Source organism: Tiliqua scincoides, chromosome 12 (genome assembly GCF_035046505.1).
Source record: "Tiliqua scincoides isolate rTilSci1 chromosome 12, rTilSci1.hap2, whole genome shotgun sequence".
Lineage (NCBI taxonomy): Eukaryota > Metazoa > Chordata > Lepidosauria > Squamata > Scincidae > Tiliqua > Tiliqua scincoides.
The window spans coordinates 5,264,342-5,279,844 of NC_089832.1; the positions used below are offsets into that span (position 1 = coordinate 5,264,342).

A 15,503-nucleotide genomic window follows, 5' to 3' on the forward strand; every position below is an offset into this window, starting at 1 on the left:
GTTTCTTACCACCTGAGAGTCAGAGAGAGAAATGGAAAATTTGTTGTTCATAACTTTCAGGGCTGCGAGCTTTAATTGATAAATCAATCAACTAAATTACATTGATCAAGGACAATTTCAGATCAACAGGGACGAAAGAGAAGGGATATCTCCTTAGCATCTGAGGCAATGTTGGTTCTAGTCTGGCAAGAAATAAGAATGAAAATAAGGACACTTCTTACTAACAATAAGCAGATTTGTGAACTTTCAGTTGAAAAGCGGTGTATAAATACCATTACTAATAATAGTAATATGCTTACTAAATTTTTGCATAATCTTGTACTTCTTTCAATATAGCAAAAACCTACATTAGGTTTTTGCTGATATGCAAATTTATTTAAATGTAATCAATTAGCTCAGTTAAAAGGCAGGCTATTAATCAACTAAAAATTATTTATATCAATCAACAACTGTAATAATTTTTTGCATAATGCAGCCATATTATTTGAGCTGTTGCCAAGGCTAATTACTCATTTTGCCACTTACAACTTAATGCCTCTTTAGCAAAGGTGCACATTTCACATTTTTCCTTCCAGATCTTCCATTTCCTATCTCTAAAGAAACAGAACCAGATTTCAGCTTGAAAGAACTCACTCCTTCAGAAAGAAGAACTTCCCCCTTTTTCGAAATGTGAAACACTGGCAGATGAAGATATACACTAGAAGCACATGGAAGATAAATGTTTCATTTCTAGTGTGGGGAAAAATAAACGGTATCTGTCTCTCCATCCAGGAACCCTCTGGAGAACAGTAACAACATGAGGGGTGTGTGCCGTAAGAAACCAGGCAACTAATTACAGCTTAGCAGTGGGGCTGCCAGACTGAATTGCCAGCTCTGGATGAGACTATCAGCATCAGGGCTGAGAGACACCTCAGAATTCCTAGGGAGCAATATGGCCACCGGCAAGCTTGGGGCCCATGATTCTTTGGGAGGGGGGGTAAGGCTTGGGATTCATTGGGAGGGGAGTAAGGGGTTGACCTGGACAATCTCTGCAATACCAGAGAAGCTCTCAGGCAAAGTGAACTAATGGCCTCGTCCTTGCTGTTCTGCACTACCACCTGGTTAATGGTCAGAGAGGTGTACTTCAACTCATCAACCCTACTGGACCGGGTGATCTGGACAGTCAAAGGGGCCTGGTTGGTTTCATGTAAGTGCTGCCTCAGGAACAGTTCCCAGGTCCAAACAACTTCCTACTAGAGTACCTGCTGTTTTGTCAAATCTAACCACCTGCCTCTGGCCTTCCAGACCTACTACTGCTGTACTGGAGTGTCCCCATATCCACGAGAGTTCCGTTCCAGAACCCCCCATGGTTACAAGAAACTGCGGCTATGCGCAAATGCTTCCAGAGGGTCCTCTGAGTCCAGCAGAGGCCCCAGACATCTGTCTGCAGACTCTGCCAGGCTCAGACTGAGCCTGACACACAAACACAAAAAACTCAGTTTCACAAACAAACTGAAAGTCACTTTTTTTTTTAAACTGCTGGGCTCAGACTGAGCTTGGCAGAGGCCACAGACAAGCATCTGCAAAGCTCAGAGAACCCTCCAGAGGCGAGAGAGATGGGAGGAGGCCCTTGCATGGGGGACCCTGTGGACCCGATCCTTGAATAAGTGAATCCACAGATATGGGGGTCCCCCTGTATTTTCGATATGATCCTGCCTTGGAGAGCATAACTTGCTTCTGGCCATTTGAACTGCTGTTTTGCATTTGACCTGTGCTATTCCTTGACCAGTCTACTCACCTCCAGGACTTTCAACTGGCAATTAGTATTCAACAAAGCTGAAACCAGACTGCTTCTAGGTCTAACTCTGCTGTGCCCTGACTGGAGCCTGCTAAGATTATCATGAAATGCACCACAGTCGCTAACCCATTTTCACAGCTTTTTCCTCCCTCAGTTCCACAGTCTTTAAGCCACGGCACCCAATGGTCTCCTGGAAAATGGGAGACCAGCAGTTGGGACAGATTAAAGATAATGAAAACTGAACAAGAGATGGATTTTTTTTCTGGGAAAGGGGAAGATCACCTGGTTTCCCCCTATACCCAGAATCAACCCAAAGGAGAATCAGCTTTGAGCAGGAACTGTGATTTGGGAGCAGCTGCGGGGGAGGGGGGGGCGGTCAAAGAAACAAAATAAAAACTGTAGCCATGATTTGGTGACCCTTGGTGCGTAATAATGACCCTTGGTGTTTCTCAATATCTGCTGCCATACTACTTCACATGCTCCACCTTCTCAAAGTACCACTGGAAGTAACACACTTCTGGATTGGGAGGCCAGATACAATGCAACAAACACCAGCAAGAGGCTCAGGGTGGACAGAAGGGCTTCTTCAAGTGCAGAAAAGCATGTTTTGGAGCACCTACCACTGGTTTGTTGTGTTGTGTTCCTGGTTCTCACTGCTGGGGGGGGCAGTATTCAGGGGTTCCGTGAGTACCACCAGACACCACCTCAAGTACCACTGGTTGTACCCATACCACTGGCTGAGAAACACTGGCATAACACAAAGGCACTGCACTACACGAGTGAAGTTTCTGAGGCTTATCCTAATTTTGTGATGCGCCATGAACATCATAGCAGCATTATGCTTTGCATTGCACAACACAGTCTGCAAGCTTTTTGGAGGGGGGTGTTTGCAATGTCTGGAGAGGAACTGTCTGGCAACTGACATAGGAAAACTAGTACCCTTGAGTTTCACTTCTCCCTACAAAACAGGGCACTGATGGCTATTTCTTCTTCAAGTGAAGTCCAAGCACACACTTGAGTATGCACAAGTGTAGAGCTGCAGTTTCTTGGATCCCTTCAGGTTTTTTGTCTGCCTTCTGCTTAGTCGGGAGAGAGCAGGTAGCTGCACAGGAAGGCAAGCGGGCATATGAGTGCCATACATGCATATGGCCATAACGGTGTGCAGCCGGGGATATTCCACAAATCCCATTGTTTGTGACACTATTTGTAGCATCTGCTTTGCAGACTGGTCACCCATGCTGGGCAAGCGCAAAACCAGGTCACAATCACTATTTTTAACAACGTTATTCCAAGGTGCAGGGAACCCTCCCGAGCAAGGGTCCGCAGGGCTTCCCGCAGACCCCAGAAGCCAGTGCTAGCTTAAAAAACCCCCTCCTGTCCCCCAGCAATGGCACAATCATGACAATCACATAGCCGCCGCCCCCCCCCTCGCCCTGCCCCTTGTGGGTAGAGACAGAGTCGTGACACCTCAGTTTGGGAACCTGTGCACTACACCATCCTGACTCTCAACCAAACATGGCAGCATTTTATTGTTAAACTGTGTTCCCTGCTTTTAAATTATTACCACTTAAGAGTTCTGTTCCAACTCTCCTCCAAGGATCCTGTGGGGCAGCACAGAAAATTTCTCCTTCCTCCTTTATCCTCACAATAACCCTGTAATTGGTTAATAGGTTAGACTGAGAGTGAAAATGACTAGCCCAGAGTAGATCAGTAAGCTTCATGACTACATGGGGATTTCAACCCGACTCTCCCCACTCCTAGGCCTATATATAAGAAGCACTCTGCTGGTTCAAGCCAAGGCCCATTCAGTCCAGCTTCCTGTATCTTACAGTAGCCTAGCAGATGCCTCAAGGAGCTGACCACCACTACACTGCACAGATTCTCATTACATGACATGAAAATATTCCATAAGTAAAGTCTCAAGCTCTATCATTTGATTTAAAAAAAATAGTAATTTAAATCATGCATCAAAACAATCTACATCCTGTACCAAGAGATAATTATATGCAAAACACATACAGCAGGCTTATACTGAGGTTGACCACTGGGCCATCAAGCCAAATACTTGGAGTTTAACAAGCAGGAGGTGAACAGAGAAGATAAAGTGCAGGCTTGGCTAATGTTCCCAACTAACAGACCATAGTTGAGTAATTTACTTTCATTTTTCTTCTTCAAGAAGCTCAGGGTAGCATGCATGGCCAGGTCCATCCTCATTTATTCTCAAAACAAACCTCACAGGCAAGTTCGGTCTCAATCCTATACACACTTACCCAGAAGCAAGTCCCACAGAACTTACTTCTGTGCAGGCATGCATAGGATTATGCCATTAGAGAACAGTCCAAAGACACCAGGTGAGCTTCACAGCAGAGCAGGGATCTTACAATATTAGAGTTGGAATGTACCTGGAGGTCATCTAATCCAACCCCTTACTCAGTGCAGCAACTACAACATGTCTGACGAGTGGTCAACCAGACTGCTTAAGTTTAGGTAACACTGTACCACTAACTTGCCAGAGACCCATCCAAAGGATTAGAACTTGGGTCTACTTACTTCAGTCCAGAATTCTGCCCACAACAACTCATCCTGACAGACAGAAGTCTCTAAGACTGCAAACAATAGGATTGTAAACAGCCATTTGCCTAGTCACCTTTGGCAAGCTGACATGCTCTCCAGATAACCAGGCAGGAAAACGTACACAATTTTTTTGCCTTGGCTGGCACAAATGACTAATATAAAAATGTATGAGTAATCAGTCAAGTTAGAAGAGGATTTAATGGGTGACTTTTGTAACCTTATTTGCAAAGCTGGCCTAGAATGCTCAACTGTTCTGCCAGTCCTGACTTTTAGAAGCGTTGATCTCTGCAAAAACACCAGATCAGAAGTAAGATGTTCTATAAATATCACACTTATAGTCACTCCAGAGCAGACAGGCCAGCAACTTAAGACGCTACAGCCACACACAAGCTGTAAATACAACAGAGGGATGTCCGATTGAGCAATATGGTTTGGAACCAATTCAAAGTCTCTGCTGTGGGTGAGAAAAAAGATTAGCCCCTGCTGGGAATGGGGAGGACTTGGTTCACTAAAACATTAATTAATGAGAACCAATCATTTGCCCTTTTGCCCTGTGCCAAGAGAGACTAATGATTTGGGAATCAAGGTAAGTGGGACACACTGACTCTACTGCTATGGGGTAGAGGCTGACGCTAGAATTTCCTAACCCCGCTTGCTAGGAAATAAGCATCACGGAACTTATTTCTGAGCAAACCTGCTTGGGCTCACTCTGCATGTGTTAATAGGGTTGAATAATTGATCAAAATCATTTTGTTAGCCAAAAACCTGCAGTTTTGATTGGCCAGCAGATTTAATTTTTTTTTACATTAATTGTGATGCAGACATTCATAAAAGCTGCAGGTGGAAACCATCATCTGAAAAGAGGCATTCCCTCCTGCATGAGAGGCACAAAGAATTCATCTTCTCAGATGGTGCTCAGGGATGCAAATCATGGTTTCTTTCCCCCTTTAGAATAATGTTTTTCTTCATCTGCACATGTACTCAGATGCAATTAACTGATGCATCAACTACAACTTGTGTAATTAATCGAATATTTCTTTAATTGGGCAACAGTTGTAGTCAAGAGACCCTCCTTGTGGGAGGTGCAAAAGCCAAGCTGCATTAAGTAATTCAAATTTATGAAGTGACAGGTAACTCTGGGGTGGTAACCTCCAAGTTTACTTACTTCTGATTTGCTCACCAAAGGGGCAAAAGTACAGGAAAAGATGAATTGGAAGAGCCAACGCAAGACTGGGGGGTTCATGGCTCACCTCCTCCCACAATAAGAGTTAATCTGAACAGCAGTGTTGAAGAGGACATTTGGGTAGCTGCTGCCTCTTTTCCTACCATTAGCCCAAATATCCCCTGACTAGCTCTGCCAGAGAGGCAAAAAGCCCTCTTCTCCCCACAGACTACAAGAGAGGCAAAAAGCCCTCTTCTCCTCTACAGACTACATTTATTTCAGTCTCTACATATAGTTCAGTTCAGAACCTTTATTGGCATAATATACACTTAGTTGCTTAGTGGGAGTTTTATTTTTAAAACTTTTAATTGCCTAAAAAGATGCCATTAATTAAGCAGACAGTAGACATTAAAAAAACAAGTACTTCTACAAAGTGCAGGTGGAAAGCATTTCCTTAGAAGAGGCGTCTTCCTTTCTCTGTCAGGAAACAGCGCCTTTTCTAAGATGACGCCTACTGCAATAAGTGTTTATCCTCTAAAAATTGAAGAAAGGATGTGATTCAAGAGCGGTAAGAGAAAGAAATTCCCCCCTCACCATTTAATTGCATCTTATAGCTGCAGTTGGCCAACACAGAACGAAAGGGATGATTCTTACAGGAGATCAATTAAGGGTGGACTACAACAGTGTGATCTTATGTGTACATGGCATGAGAGGTTCACTTGCAATTAATATCTCAGATCTGCAACCTCACCTGGTTCAGCTCATTAGCTTGAGCAAGGAATCTAAGGATTTTTCAGACTGCAAATCTTTGCTTGTTATTTTGCTCTGCCGGTTTACTGCATACTTGCTATCAGTTGTGTCAAATTTCCTCCATTTCCAAAGTCATTACTAGAGGGTGGTTTCTGTGTGTTTGCTTTTCACAAAGACTAAAAAGTGTGTGAGACAAATAAATCTGTAAAGTTTCCACCACCACCCCAAAGCATCTTTGCATCCGATAGGGTTACTGCTTTGTGACTTTGTTCCTGTTCCTCCCATAGCAGCTTTGGAGACACGCAAGCACCTAATGTAAAATGCTTCCAAGAATGGAGGGGAAAAAAGTTTCCCCAACTCAGAGCCCAATACTATCCAATTTTCCAGGGCCGGTGCAGTCATGCCAATGGGGCATGCACTGCATCTTGTGGTGGGACAGCAGTCACAAGGGGCTCCTTAACATATGGCAGTGGTCCTCAAACTCTCTGGGTTTCCCCGCAGCAGGGAAAGTGGATGCGGAGCTATTGCGCCCCACCCCAAGGTGGAGCGCGATAGCTCCGCATCCACTTTCCCTGCTGCTGGGAGCCCTGCAAGAAGTTGCGCTGGGCTCCCCACACCCGGGGGAGGCTGCAGGAGGCTTGGGTAAGTGCACCCAAGCCCCTGCAGCCCCCTGAGCAGCACGATCCTGGGGATCGTGCCGCTGCCTTCCCCCCGCCTCTAGGCTGCCCCCGCCCCTTAAGGGGGCAGAGACCAGGGCCCTCAGGCTGCGGCCTCGTGACGCCCCAGTTTGAATAGCACTGACATATGAGAATATTTCTTCCCTTACCTTGAGGTTGCATTGCAGCTGCACTCATGCTGGAAAATTGGATAGGAATGTGCCCTTAGTTTCTGCTTGTTGAGCTGCTGTTAGGCACAAAAGGAGCAGGTGGACAAACTGAAACACCCATAACCAGTAGGCCAACTTGGCAGAAGGCAATTTCAAACAGATACCCAATAACAGATGTTGTTTCACATTGCCATAAGAAGGGGTTTTTGCTCAAGCCTTACTGGTTAGTTGCAGTTATTCCTTTTCTTTTTTAATTTTATTACTCACAAGTTTTTGCCATCCTCTAACATGCTCCTTGGCTCACTCACCCGAGTCATCTGAACAACAAGCTGCAATATATACTTTCTTTGCTACTGTTAACTTCAATGGTCTGGATTCTGTGAGCTATAGGACCTGATGTGCAGATATCCTGTGGAGACAGCTGGATTTTCCAATCTCATGGCTACTTCTAGTCCTAATATTTTAATTCACTAGATCAGTTCTGAAACTGAGAAATCTGGGCTCCTTAGAAACTTGATATGCATTCCTCAAGGAGAAGATGAGGAATAGCAAAAAAGCATCTTTCCAACCAGGACTGAGCTTTCCCTGCAATGCATGGCCTCAAGGGAAGTTGGGTGCCTTCCGGGCAGAAAAGCGAGAATGTGTTAATACTGAAACAAGGAGAGAGGAAAACTCAGAGCTGCACTAATTATCTATTTTATCAAGCCCAACAAGTTGCAAGTAAGCAACTCTTCCTCATGGGCACAGATAATTATTAAGTATATTTACATACTGCATTTCAACCAAAGCGATCAAAGCAGTTTACATCGCAAAAGACTTAAATAAAGAAATTGCCAGCACTGGCTCACAGTACAGTGATTATTTCTTTAAGAAAAACTATGTCCTGCCTTTCCATCATTAAAATGACGCTCAAGGTGGCTTACAACAATTCAGGATCAATAAAACCAATATAAGAACAAGATAATAGAGTACATTGGACTCTCTACGTCCACAGGTCCTGTATCCACAGCTTTAACCATCTGCAGATTGAGAGGGTCCACGTAGGTGCCTTCGGACTGTCCCCATAATTACATGGCATCTATGGAGGCCTCTCCTGGGTCATGCCAGACTGGCAAGCCACTCTATTGGCTTCCATGGGCTCACAGAAGCGACCAGAAGGGACTACTAGTTTTCAGAGGCAACTTCCAGATTGCTTCTAAAAACTGGACGTTACTTCTGGATACTTCTGTGGGCCATTTTGAGGCCCATGGAGGCCAACAGAGTGGCTTGCAAGCCCATGACAACCCGGAAGAGGCCTCCAGAGGCTCCAGGGAAGTACTTGTGCACGTTTTGGGAGTGGACCCCAGCATCTGTGGAATTCCTTATCAGTGGGGGACTTGGAACCAAACCTCTGCGCATAAGGAGGGCCCACTGTAATCTCAAACAATGATAAAAGCACCATTGCATGCACTCAAACCACAGAGTCAGAATCGAACATAGAGTGGAACCAACAGAACTGAATCTCCTTCTGAGTTCTTTTTAAAGTGTTTCTTTTTAAGAAAGAAAACAGAGTTTTCCCAACTGGACTCATTCTTTCCTTTATTCCACTGAGTTAAATCACTCCTCTTACGGTATGAAACCTTTTCACGGTGGCCAACAGCACTGTCACCTTCATTTAAGCCATTTCTGCCCAACGCTGCATGTACGCAACGGGGATCAAATGTGTACACCTGTGGGCTGAGCAGAAATTGGTTAATTTAATTCCCTTTTCTTTCAGGACAATCCTGTTCCATGTTTACTCAGAAGTAAGCTCCATCGAGTTTAATGGCACTTGCTTCCTGATACGTTTCTATAGGATTCCAACCTTTCTTTGTCACCATGAGGTCTACAGGCTTCTTTCTTGTTGTTCTTTGTTATATATTTTAAAACTAATTTCAATAAAAATGCCGTTTACTTTTAACAAATAAAGCTCCAGGTTAAAGGCTACAGCTCTGCACTGAAATGGCAAAAGGACAGAAATCAAGCAGGGATTAAATCAAGCAGACCAACACAGCGGGACTGGGCCCCTATTTCCAGAAGCAGCCACACGTTTGCGCCGGAGCAATTAGCAATGCAGTGGTGAAGAAACAATAGGCCTGCTAAATACAGCAAACCAGTCAGAAAGTACAGAGAAAGGCCTGCCACTGTGTTTAATGTCGTCCTGCATGTTCCATAGACATAGTCTACCCACCCCAGACAGCGTGGGACAGAGCCCGGGTCAGCAGTCACTTCAGCCAGCAGGAGGATGAAAGCACATGTTAGTGGGTGGGGGAAGGGAGAAGAGGGAGGAATGAAGGGGCACGTACACAAGGATATGGGCTCAGTGGGCTGGTTAAAATGTGTGGGTGGGCCACATGAGGTCCACAGGCCATAATTTGGAAACTCTTGGCCTAGACTTTAACACATGACTAGGCAAATGTCTCAGTTTGCCTCCTGCTGAGTCCAGTGGTGCTTCTCAGCTGACCTCCTTTGAGCAATGTTTCAAAAGCAGCCCCTGAACACTCCTACTGATGACATTGCCACTCCCACTGCAGGAGAAGTCCAGAAGCTCTGCCCCCGCTGGTCTGTATCCCTGGTCCTTGATCATTTGTGGAGACCGCTCAGAAGACTTTGCTCTTCTACGGCAGAGGTCTCCAAACAGCAGCCCATGAGCCACATCCGGCCCCCTCCCCGGAAGTTTTTACCCATCCCACAGCATGGTGGTGAAGAAGCCTCCACGTTCCGGCCCGCAGCAACCTGCTGATGCACCAGGTAACCTCAGAGCACCTTGGGGCAATCTTCCACTGAAACTTTTTCCCATGCAAGGCCCTGAGCATCAGCAGGTTTGTTGTGTGCCAGAACGTTCAACACTTCCCCACCACCATTTCCACAAACCTAGCCTCCCTGCAGACTTTCCCAGTCACAGCCCAGCTGGTGCTCACCCTCATTCCGCTGAAGTGCTGTCGCTCCCCAAGCCCCCAGAGTAGAAAACCTAGCAGCAGCTGAGGAGGAGGTGAACTCGGGGATCAGCCTGCACTTTACCACCTTGCTCAGTTAGGAGAAATTCTTATTTGCCTTTTTCAAAGCCTTTGAGAGGTAGGCTTTGAGCCTTGCGCACCGACCAGGAGAAGCCAAAGCAAGGGAGGGATAGGACAAAGGAACTGGGGCCACACTTCAGAAGGTAAAAAAAAATTAATCAAACTGCGGACACATGTCCTCACATTGTTATTTCACATTTAAAATGAAAAAGTTAACAAAGCATATTGGGTAACAAGATACCAGAAACCTGATGATGTGGCCACCTGGAAAGGTAGAGATATGTATGGAGTGGAATGAGGTGTGGTAGAAAGACTCTTTTTGGAAGAAGGGAGGAGAAAAATGGGGGGGGGGATTCAGTTAAATTTATTTGACTGATTTTTTTGGCTCCCGAACATGTGTAAAATATAGAATGTGATCCCTTTCTTGACTATCTGCAGGGCTGTGATGGAGGCTGGAAAACACACACACATGGTGCAGAAATGATGCTCAGGACTATACTTGGAACATGGGAGCTTGGCCTGCTTTTCCACAAGAAGTAGAATGGGCACCTATGCAAAGTGCCATAACCCTGCACCAAGTTGAGGGGGGCTTCAGCATATCACCTCTATTGTGGTTCTATCCCGTTATCCCATCCAGCCTATGCTATGTAAAATAAAGAAAGCTTCAATTTACATTCCACTACGCCTTTTTTTTTTTTTAACTACACAACACAACTACTACACTACACTACTACACTAACACAAGGAGAGTTGCAATTGGGATAGGAACTGTGACAGGGGCTCAGTCCTGAAGTTGCTTCACCCCTTCACCTTTTCCTGAAGTTTTGCACACACTCCTACAAAGCAGTGTAGACCCTCATTTGAGTCCCCAAGCTCCCACCTTTCCATCCACAAACTGGATGCAACCTGGGAATTCTGTGACCAGAACATTTATTACAAAGTAGCCCTCAGGAGGAGGGGGCAATTAGGATCACAGACTCAATGCATGAGGAAAAAGGTTAGATTGGCTTCCTATTCACAAACAGTGCAGCCCCAATCAAAACCAGACACAGCTGCCTTTCCTAAAACACATCAGAAGTTCTAATCATAGAGATGCCTATAAGAAAAAGGTTAAACCATGGGATGGGGATAGTTTAGGCAAGGAACAAAATATAAAAATGACAGGTGGTGTGGTAAGAGGGATTTATTTCCACTCTCCATCATGCAGTGATTTTCAATCCATGTGCCACAAAAGGTTCACAGATGTGCCGCAGAAGTTTGGACCACGGCACTGAAAAACTCTTCCAGGTTCTGCAGCTCTATTTCTAGGGCAAGGCTGTGCCGGCAGAGGAAGAGGAGCAGACAATTCATCACTACAGACACGTGACCTAGAAAAAGAACTGTAGATTCAAGAAGAATCTCCTGGAAGCCAGAAGCGACATCACAAGTGGCAAAGACTAGAGAGATCTGAGTGCTGTGAGGGGGGGGAAAAATGTTGAAAATCACTGCCTGTGATAGTAGATCTCAAAGTGGGGGCTGGGGAATCAACCAGTGAAAATTACTGGAAAGAGATTCAGAACAGACAGTGGAATCAATTTTAGGAATCTGTTGCCATGAAACACTGATAGCTGTAGCTTAGATGGCTTTAAAAGTGGCTTGGGCAAATTCACAGAGGAGAAGGCCCCATCTACGTAGAACCTCCATGTTCAAAAGCAGGTACACCATGAAAAGTCAGTGGCAACAACAAGGGAGAACTAATGGCCTTCTTGCCCTGCTTGTGCATTGCATGGCTGGCCATTGTGGAAAACAGACTGTGGGACATAGTGGACCCTTCCTCTGGTCCTGCAGGGTTCTTATGTCCCAAGTACATAGTTGGTTTGTGGAATTCACTGCCACAAGATGAGACACTGGTCACTAATCCGAGGGCCATTCAGGTGGCTTCTCTGTTCACATGTACAGCAGAGGGGGGTGTAATTTTTTTTTAATTTTACATAAAAAAGAAAAGATAGGAGGGGGAGAGTAACATGGGTCCCCTTCCACTAGTTTGCTTGCAGCATGTTTCTCCCAGTCCAACTCTAATCAGCAGCGTAGTTGGGGGGTAGGGAGAATAGCAAGTACTGCAAGCACCACAACTCACTATATAAGCAGCCCCTGCCACTTGCTGTTGGAGCCATTTTAGGTAGCGGGGGCAACGTGCAGTAGATGCCATTTGGTTCAGCAAACACCTGTGCATTGCCATTGGTGCCCAAAAAGATGCAAAAGGTGAGTAGGAGAGGCCACTTATATGGCATGTTGCAGAGGCTGCAGTGCACACCATTTCCCACCCACCCCGGCTATGCTACCAACTCAAATACAAGAAATCAGCCTGATTGGGGGAGAGGAGATTGCTTTAAAGCAGAGGTGCCCAAACCCTGGCCCTGGGGCCACTTACGGCCCTCGAGGGCTTCCAATCCGGCCCTCAGGAAGGCCCCAGTCTCCAATGAGCCTCTGGCCCTCCGGAGACTTGCTAGAGCCCACGCTATCCTGATGCAACTGCTCTCAGCGTGCTGGCCAACTGTTCAACCTCTCGAGTGAGCTGTGGGATGAGGGCTCTCTCCACTGCTTGCTGTTTCACATCTGTGATGCAGCAGCAGCAGCAAAGGAAAGGCTGGTCTTGCTTTGTGCAAGGCCTTTTATAGGCCTTGAGCTATTGCAAGACTTTCATTCATTCATATAAGTTCCATCTCTAATATATTCATTTATGTAAATTTATTCAAATTTGAGATGTAAATTAATTCTTTTTTCCCCAGCCCCCAACACAGTGTCAGAGAGATGATGTGGCCCTCCTGCCAAAATGTTTGGACACTCCTGCTTTAAGGCAATGGAGTGTGTTGTGATAAGAAAGAAGGGGGTGAGGTTGTGTCCCCCTCACATGTTACTTTCATATAAAGACACCCCCTGACTTTATATATGAAGCTGCATTTTCTTGTGTCTGCACTTTGGTCCATCTAGATCAGTATTGTCGCTCCCAGCCCTATCTAAAGATGTTGGAGGTTGGACTTGAGCTACAGTACTTTCCCACAGCAGAATACACATCCCTCAGAGAGCTTTGAGAAAGGACTAGACACATTCATGGAGAGGACACTCTCAAAGCCGATGAGCCATTGTAGCTAACAAGAACCTCCACATTCAGAGGTAGTATACCTCTGAACAGATATGAACAGACAAAGACCACTCCCTTTCTTGAGCTCCAAGAGGCACTTGGTTGGCTGCAGCTGAAAACAAGAGCTTAGCCAAGAAGAACCTGGGTTGAAACCTGCAAAGGTAATTTTTATCTTCTTAAACTTCATCTCAGACACATGGAAAGACCCATTAGATCAGCTCCTAGTAAACTAATGGAAAGCAGGTGTCCCCCCACAATGAGAATTACATTAGAAGTGGGGATGTGGAAACAGGTGAGATTCACATTCCTGTTAGTCCATGAGAGAGAGTGATCCAAATGACCCCATGGGAACACAAGGCCAAGACTGAATTAAAATTGTTAGACACCACCATGATTAATAAATGACATTCTGAGCTGTCAAACACATTTAACAACAGATAACAATGTTCCTAATGAGCTTCTCTCCAAGCAGATTTTTACTTTAAGTAAACGACCACGGGCCAGCACCACCAAACTAATTCTGATCTAATCATGATCCAATGGGATGTGCTTCCATTTTGACTAATAATTGTCAAATGTCCCACTGGCACTGACGTGACCCCAAATTTGGTTATGTTCTTTGCTTAACCTGGATGATGCAGTATGAATCTGCCTGGCATACAGTGGAACCACCAGAAAGGGGGGGGGGCTGACTAAATTACCTGCAGGATTCCAAGTGCCTCTAGATCTCATCCCTAGCTTAGCTTTGCACCTCCACTTGCATGCGTCTATATTGGTCTAGCTTTCAAGCCCATTTTATAAAACAATACTCAGATGGGGGGGTCATCAACCTTTCCTCCTTCACGGATCCCACACTGAACATTTCCAGGGACATTAACCCATTTGTGCCTGGCCCACAGGTGTACACATGTGGTCCCTGCTGCGCATGCATTTCTTTCTGACAGGGGCATTCTGCTCGCAGCCTGGGGCAGTAAAAGGTCTGCTCACCTCCCTGACCTAAGAGTCAGCAGGAGAGTGGGGCAGCGCTTCCTCGTGGACCAACACAGAGAGGAAAGAAGGCTGCCCCCCCCATCTGCTATTGTTCTTGCAGCAGGGCGAGGCTTTCATCCCAGAAACTCTTTTCCTCCCTTGCAGGGACGCAGGAGAGGCTGCACCTGAAGCTCCGGCAGCAGCAGTCGCCCGCACAGAGAGAACGAAGCCTGCAGGGATGATGCCGGAGCCCCCAACGGTTGGGGTCCATGCCTGGGCAAGGGGGCGCCCCCTGGTCTCAATCACGCCCCCCCCCCGCAGATCACTGCTTTTTCACACACACACACACACCCCGCAGATCACATCCCTTGGAGGATGGACGAGCCGAGGGAGCCCGGAGCGCTCTGCAGCCCCGCCGAGCCCCCTCCCCGCCCGGCCGCAGGCTGCCAGCCACAATAGAGGCGAGGGCGGCGAGGGCGGGGGCTGCCGGCCGGGCTGCCTTTCCCCGCCTGCGGCCGGCTGCAGCAGCTGCAGAGAGCGCGCGGCGCTTTTGTCCGCAGGTGGGGCGCGCACGGGGAGATGCTGCCGGGAGGGAGGCGGAGGGCCGCCCGCAGCCCCTCTATTGTGGCGGGCACCAGCCCATGCGCAATGATGCGGGCAGCCCAGCCCAGCCCAGCGCCGGGACGTGAGCGGAATGAGCGGCGCACGGCCGGGGCGAGCAGCACAAAGGGGGTGGCGAGGCGCAGGCAGGGCTGCCCCGGCCGGCCAGGCGCAGCGCTGCCTGCCTGCCGGGGGAGCGCCCAGCCCAGCCCAGCCCAGCCCAGCCGCTTACCTCTCCCGCTGAGCGCGGCGAGGGCGACGGCGAGGAGCAGGAGCAGGAGGCGCGGGCGCCCGGGCTTCCGGGCCATCTCGCGGCGAGGCGCACGGCGCGAGGCTGCTGCTGCTGCTGCTGCTGCTGCTGCGAGCCGGGGGCTCCGGGCGCGGCGTGGCGCTCCTGCTCGCGGGAGGCGGGCCGTCGGCAGCCGCAGCAGCCCGAGCCAGAGAGCGGAGGGGAGGAGCGCGCCGGGACGCGCGGAGCGGGGGCGGGACGCGCACAGGCGCGGGGGCGCCGAGTCGCAGAAAGGCCGGCCTGCGCGCGGGGGGCGGGGCGCCGGAGCCGGCGGCTCTCCCTCCCTCCCTCCCTCCGGCCCGCGCTGGAGGCGTGACCCGCAGGGAGCGTGGCCGCGGAGGGTCCCCGGCGCAGGCTGCAGCCCGAGGCGCAGCGGCCTGGGAGGCAGGAGGCCCGGGCT

General features: G+C 47.8%; 1 protein-coding gene across 3 annotated transcripts in view; it reads right to left on the reverse strand.

Moving 5' to 3' along the window:
• CD99L2 (CD99 molecule like 2) overlaps positions 1–15,196 on the reverse strand; it is a 63,789-nt gene extending 48,593 nt beyond the window's left edge. For all 3 annotated transcript variants that reach the window (XM_066640294.1, XM_066640293.1, XM_066640292.1), the window contains exon 1: positions 15,047–15,196. In XM_066640294.1, the coding sequence (XP_066496391.1) occupies positions 15,047–15,122 (76 nt within the window). In that variant the 5' untranslated portion in view covers positions 15,123–15,196. The remainder of the gene's footprint in view (positions 1–15,046) is intronic.
• Between the last annotated feature and the right edge of the window lie 307 nt (positions 15,197–15,503).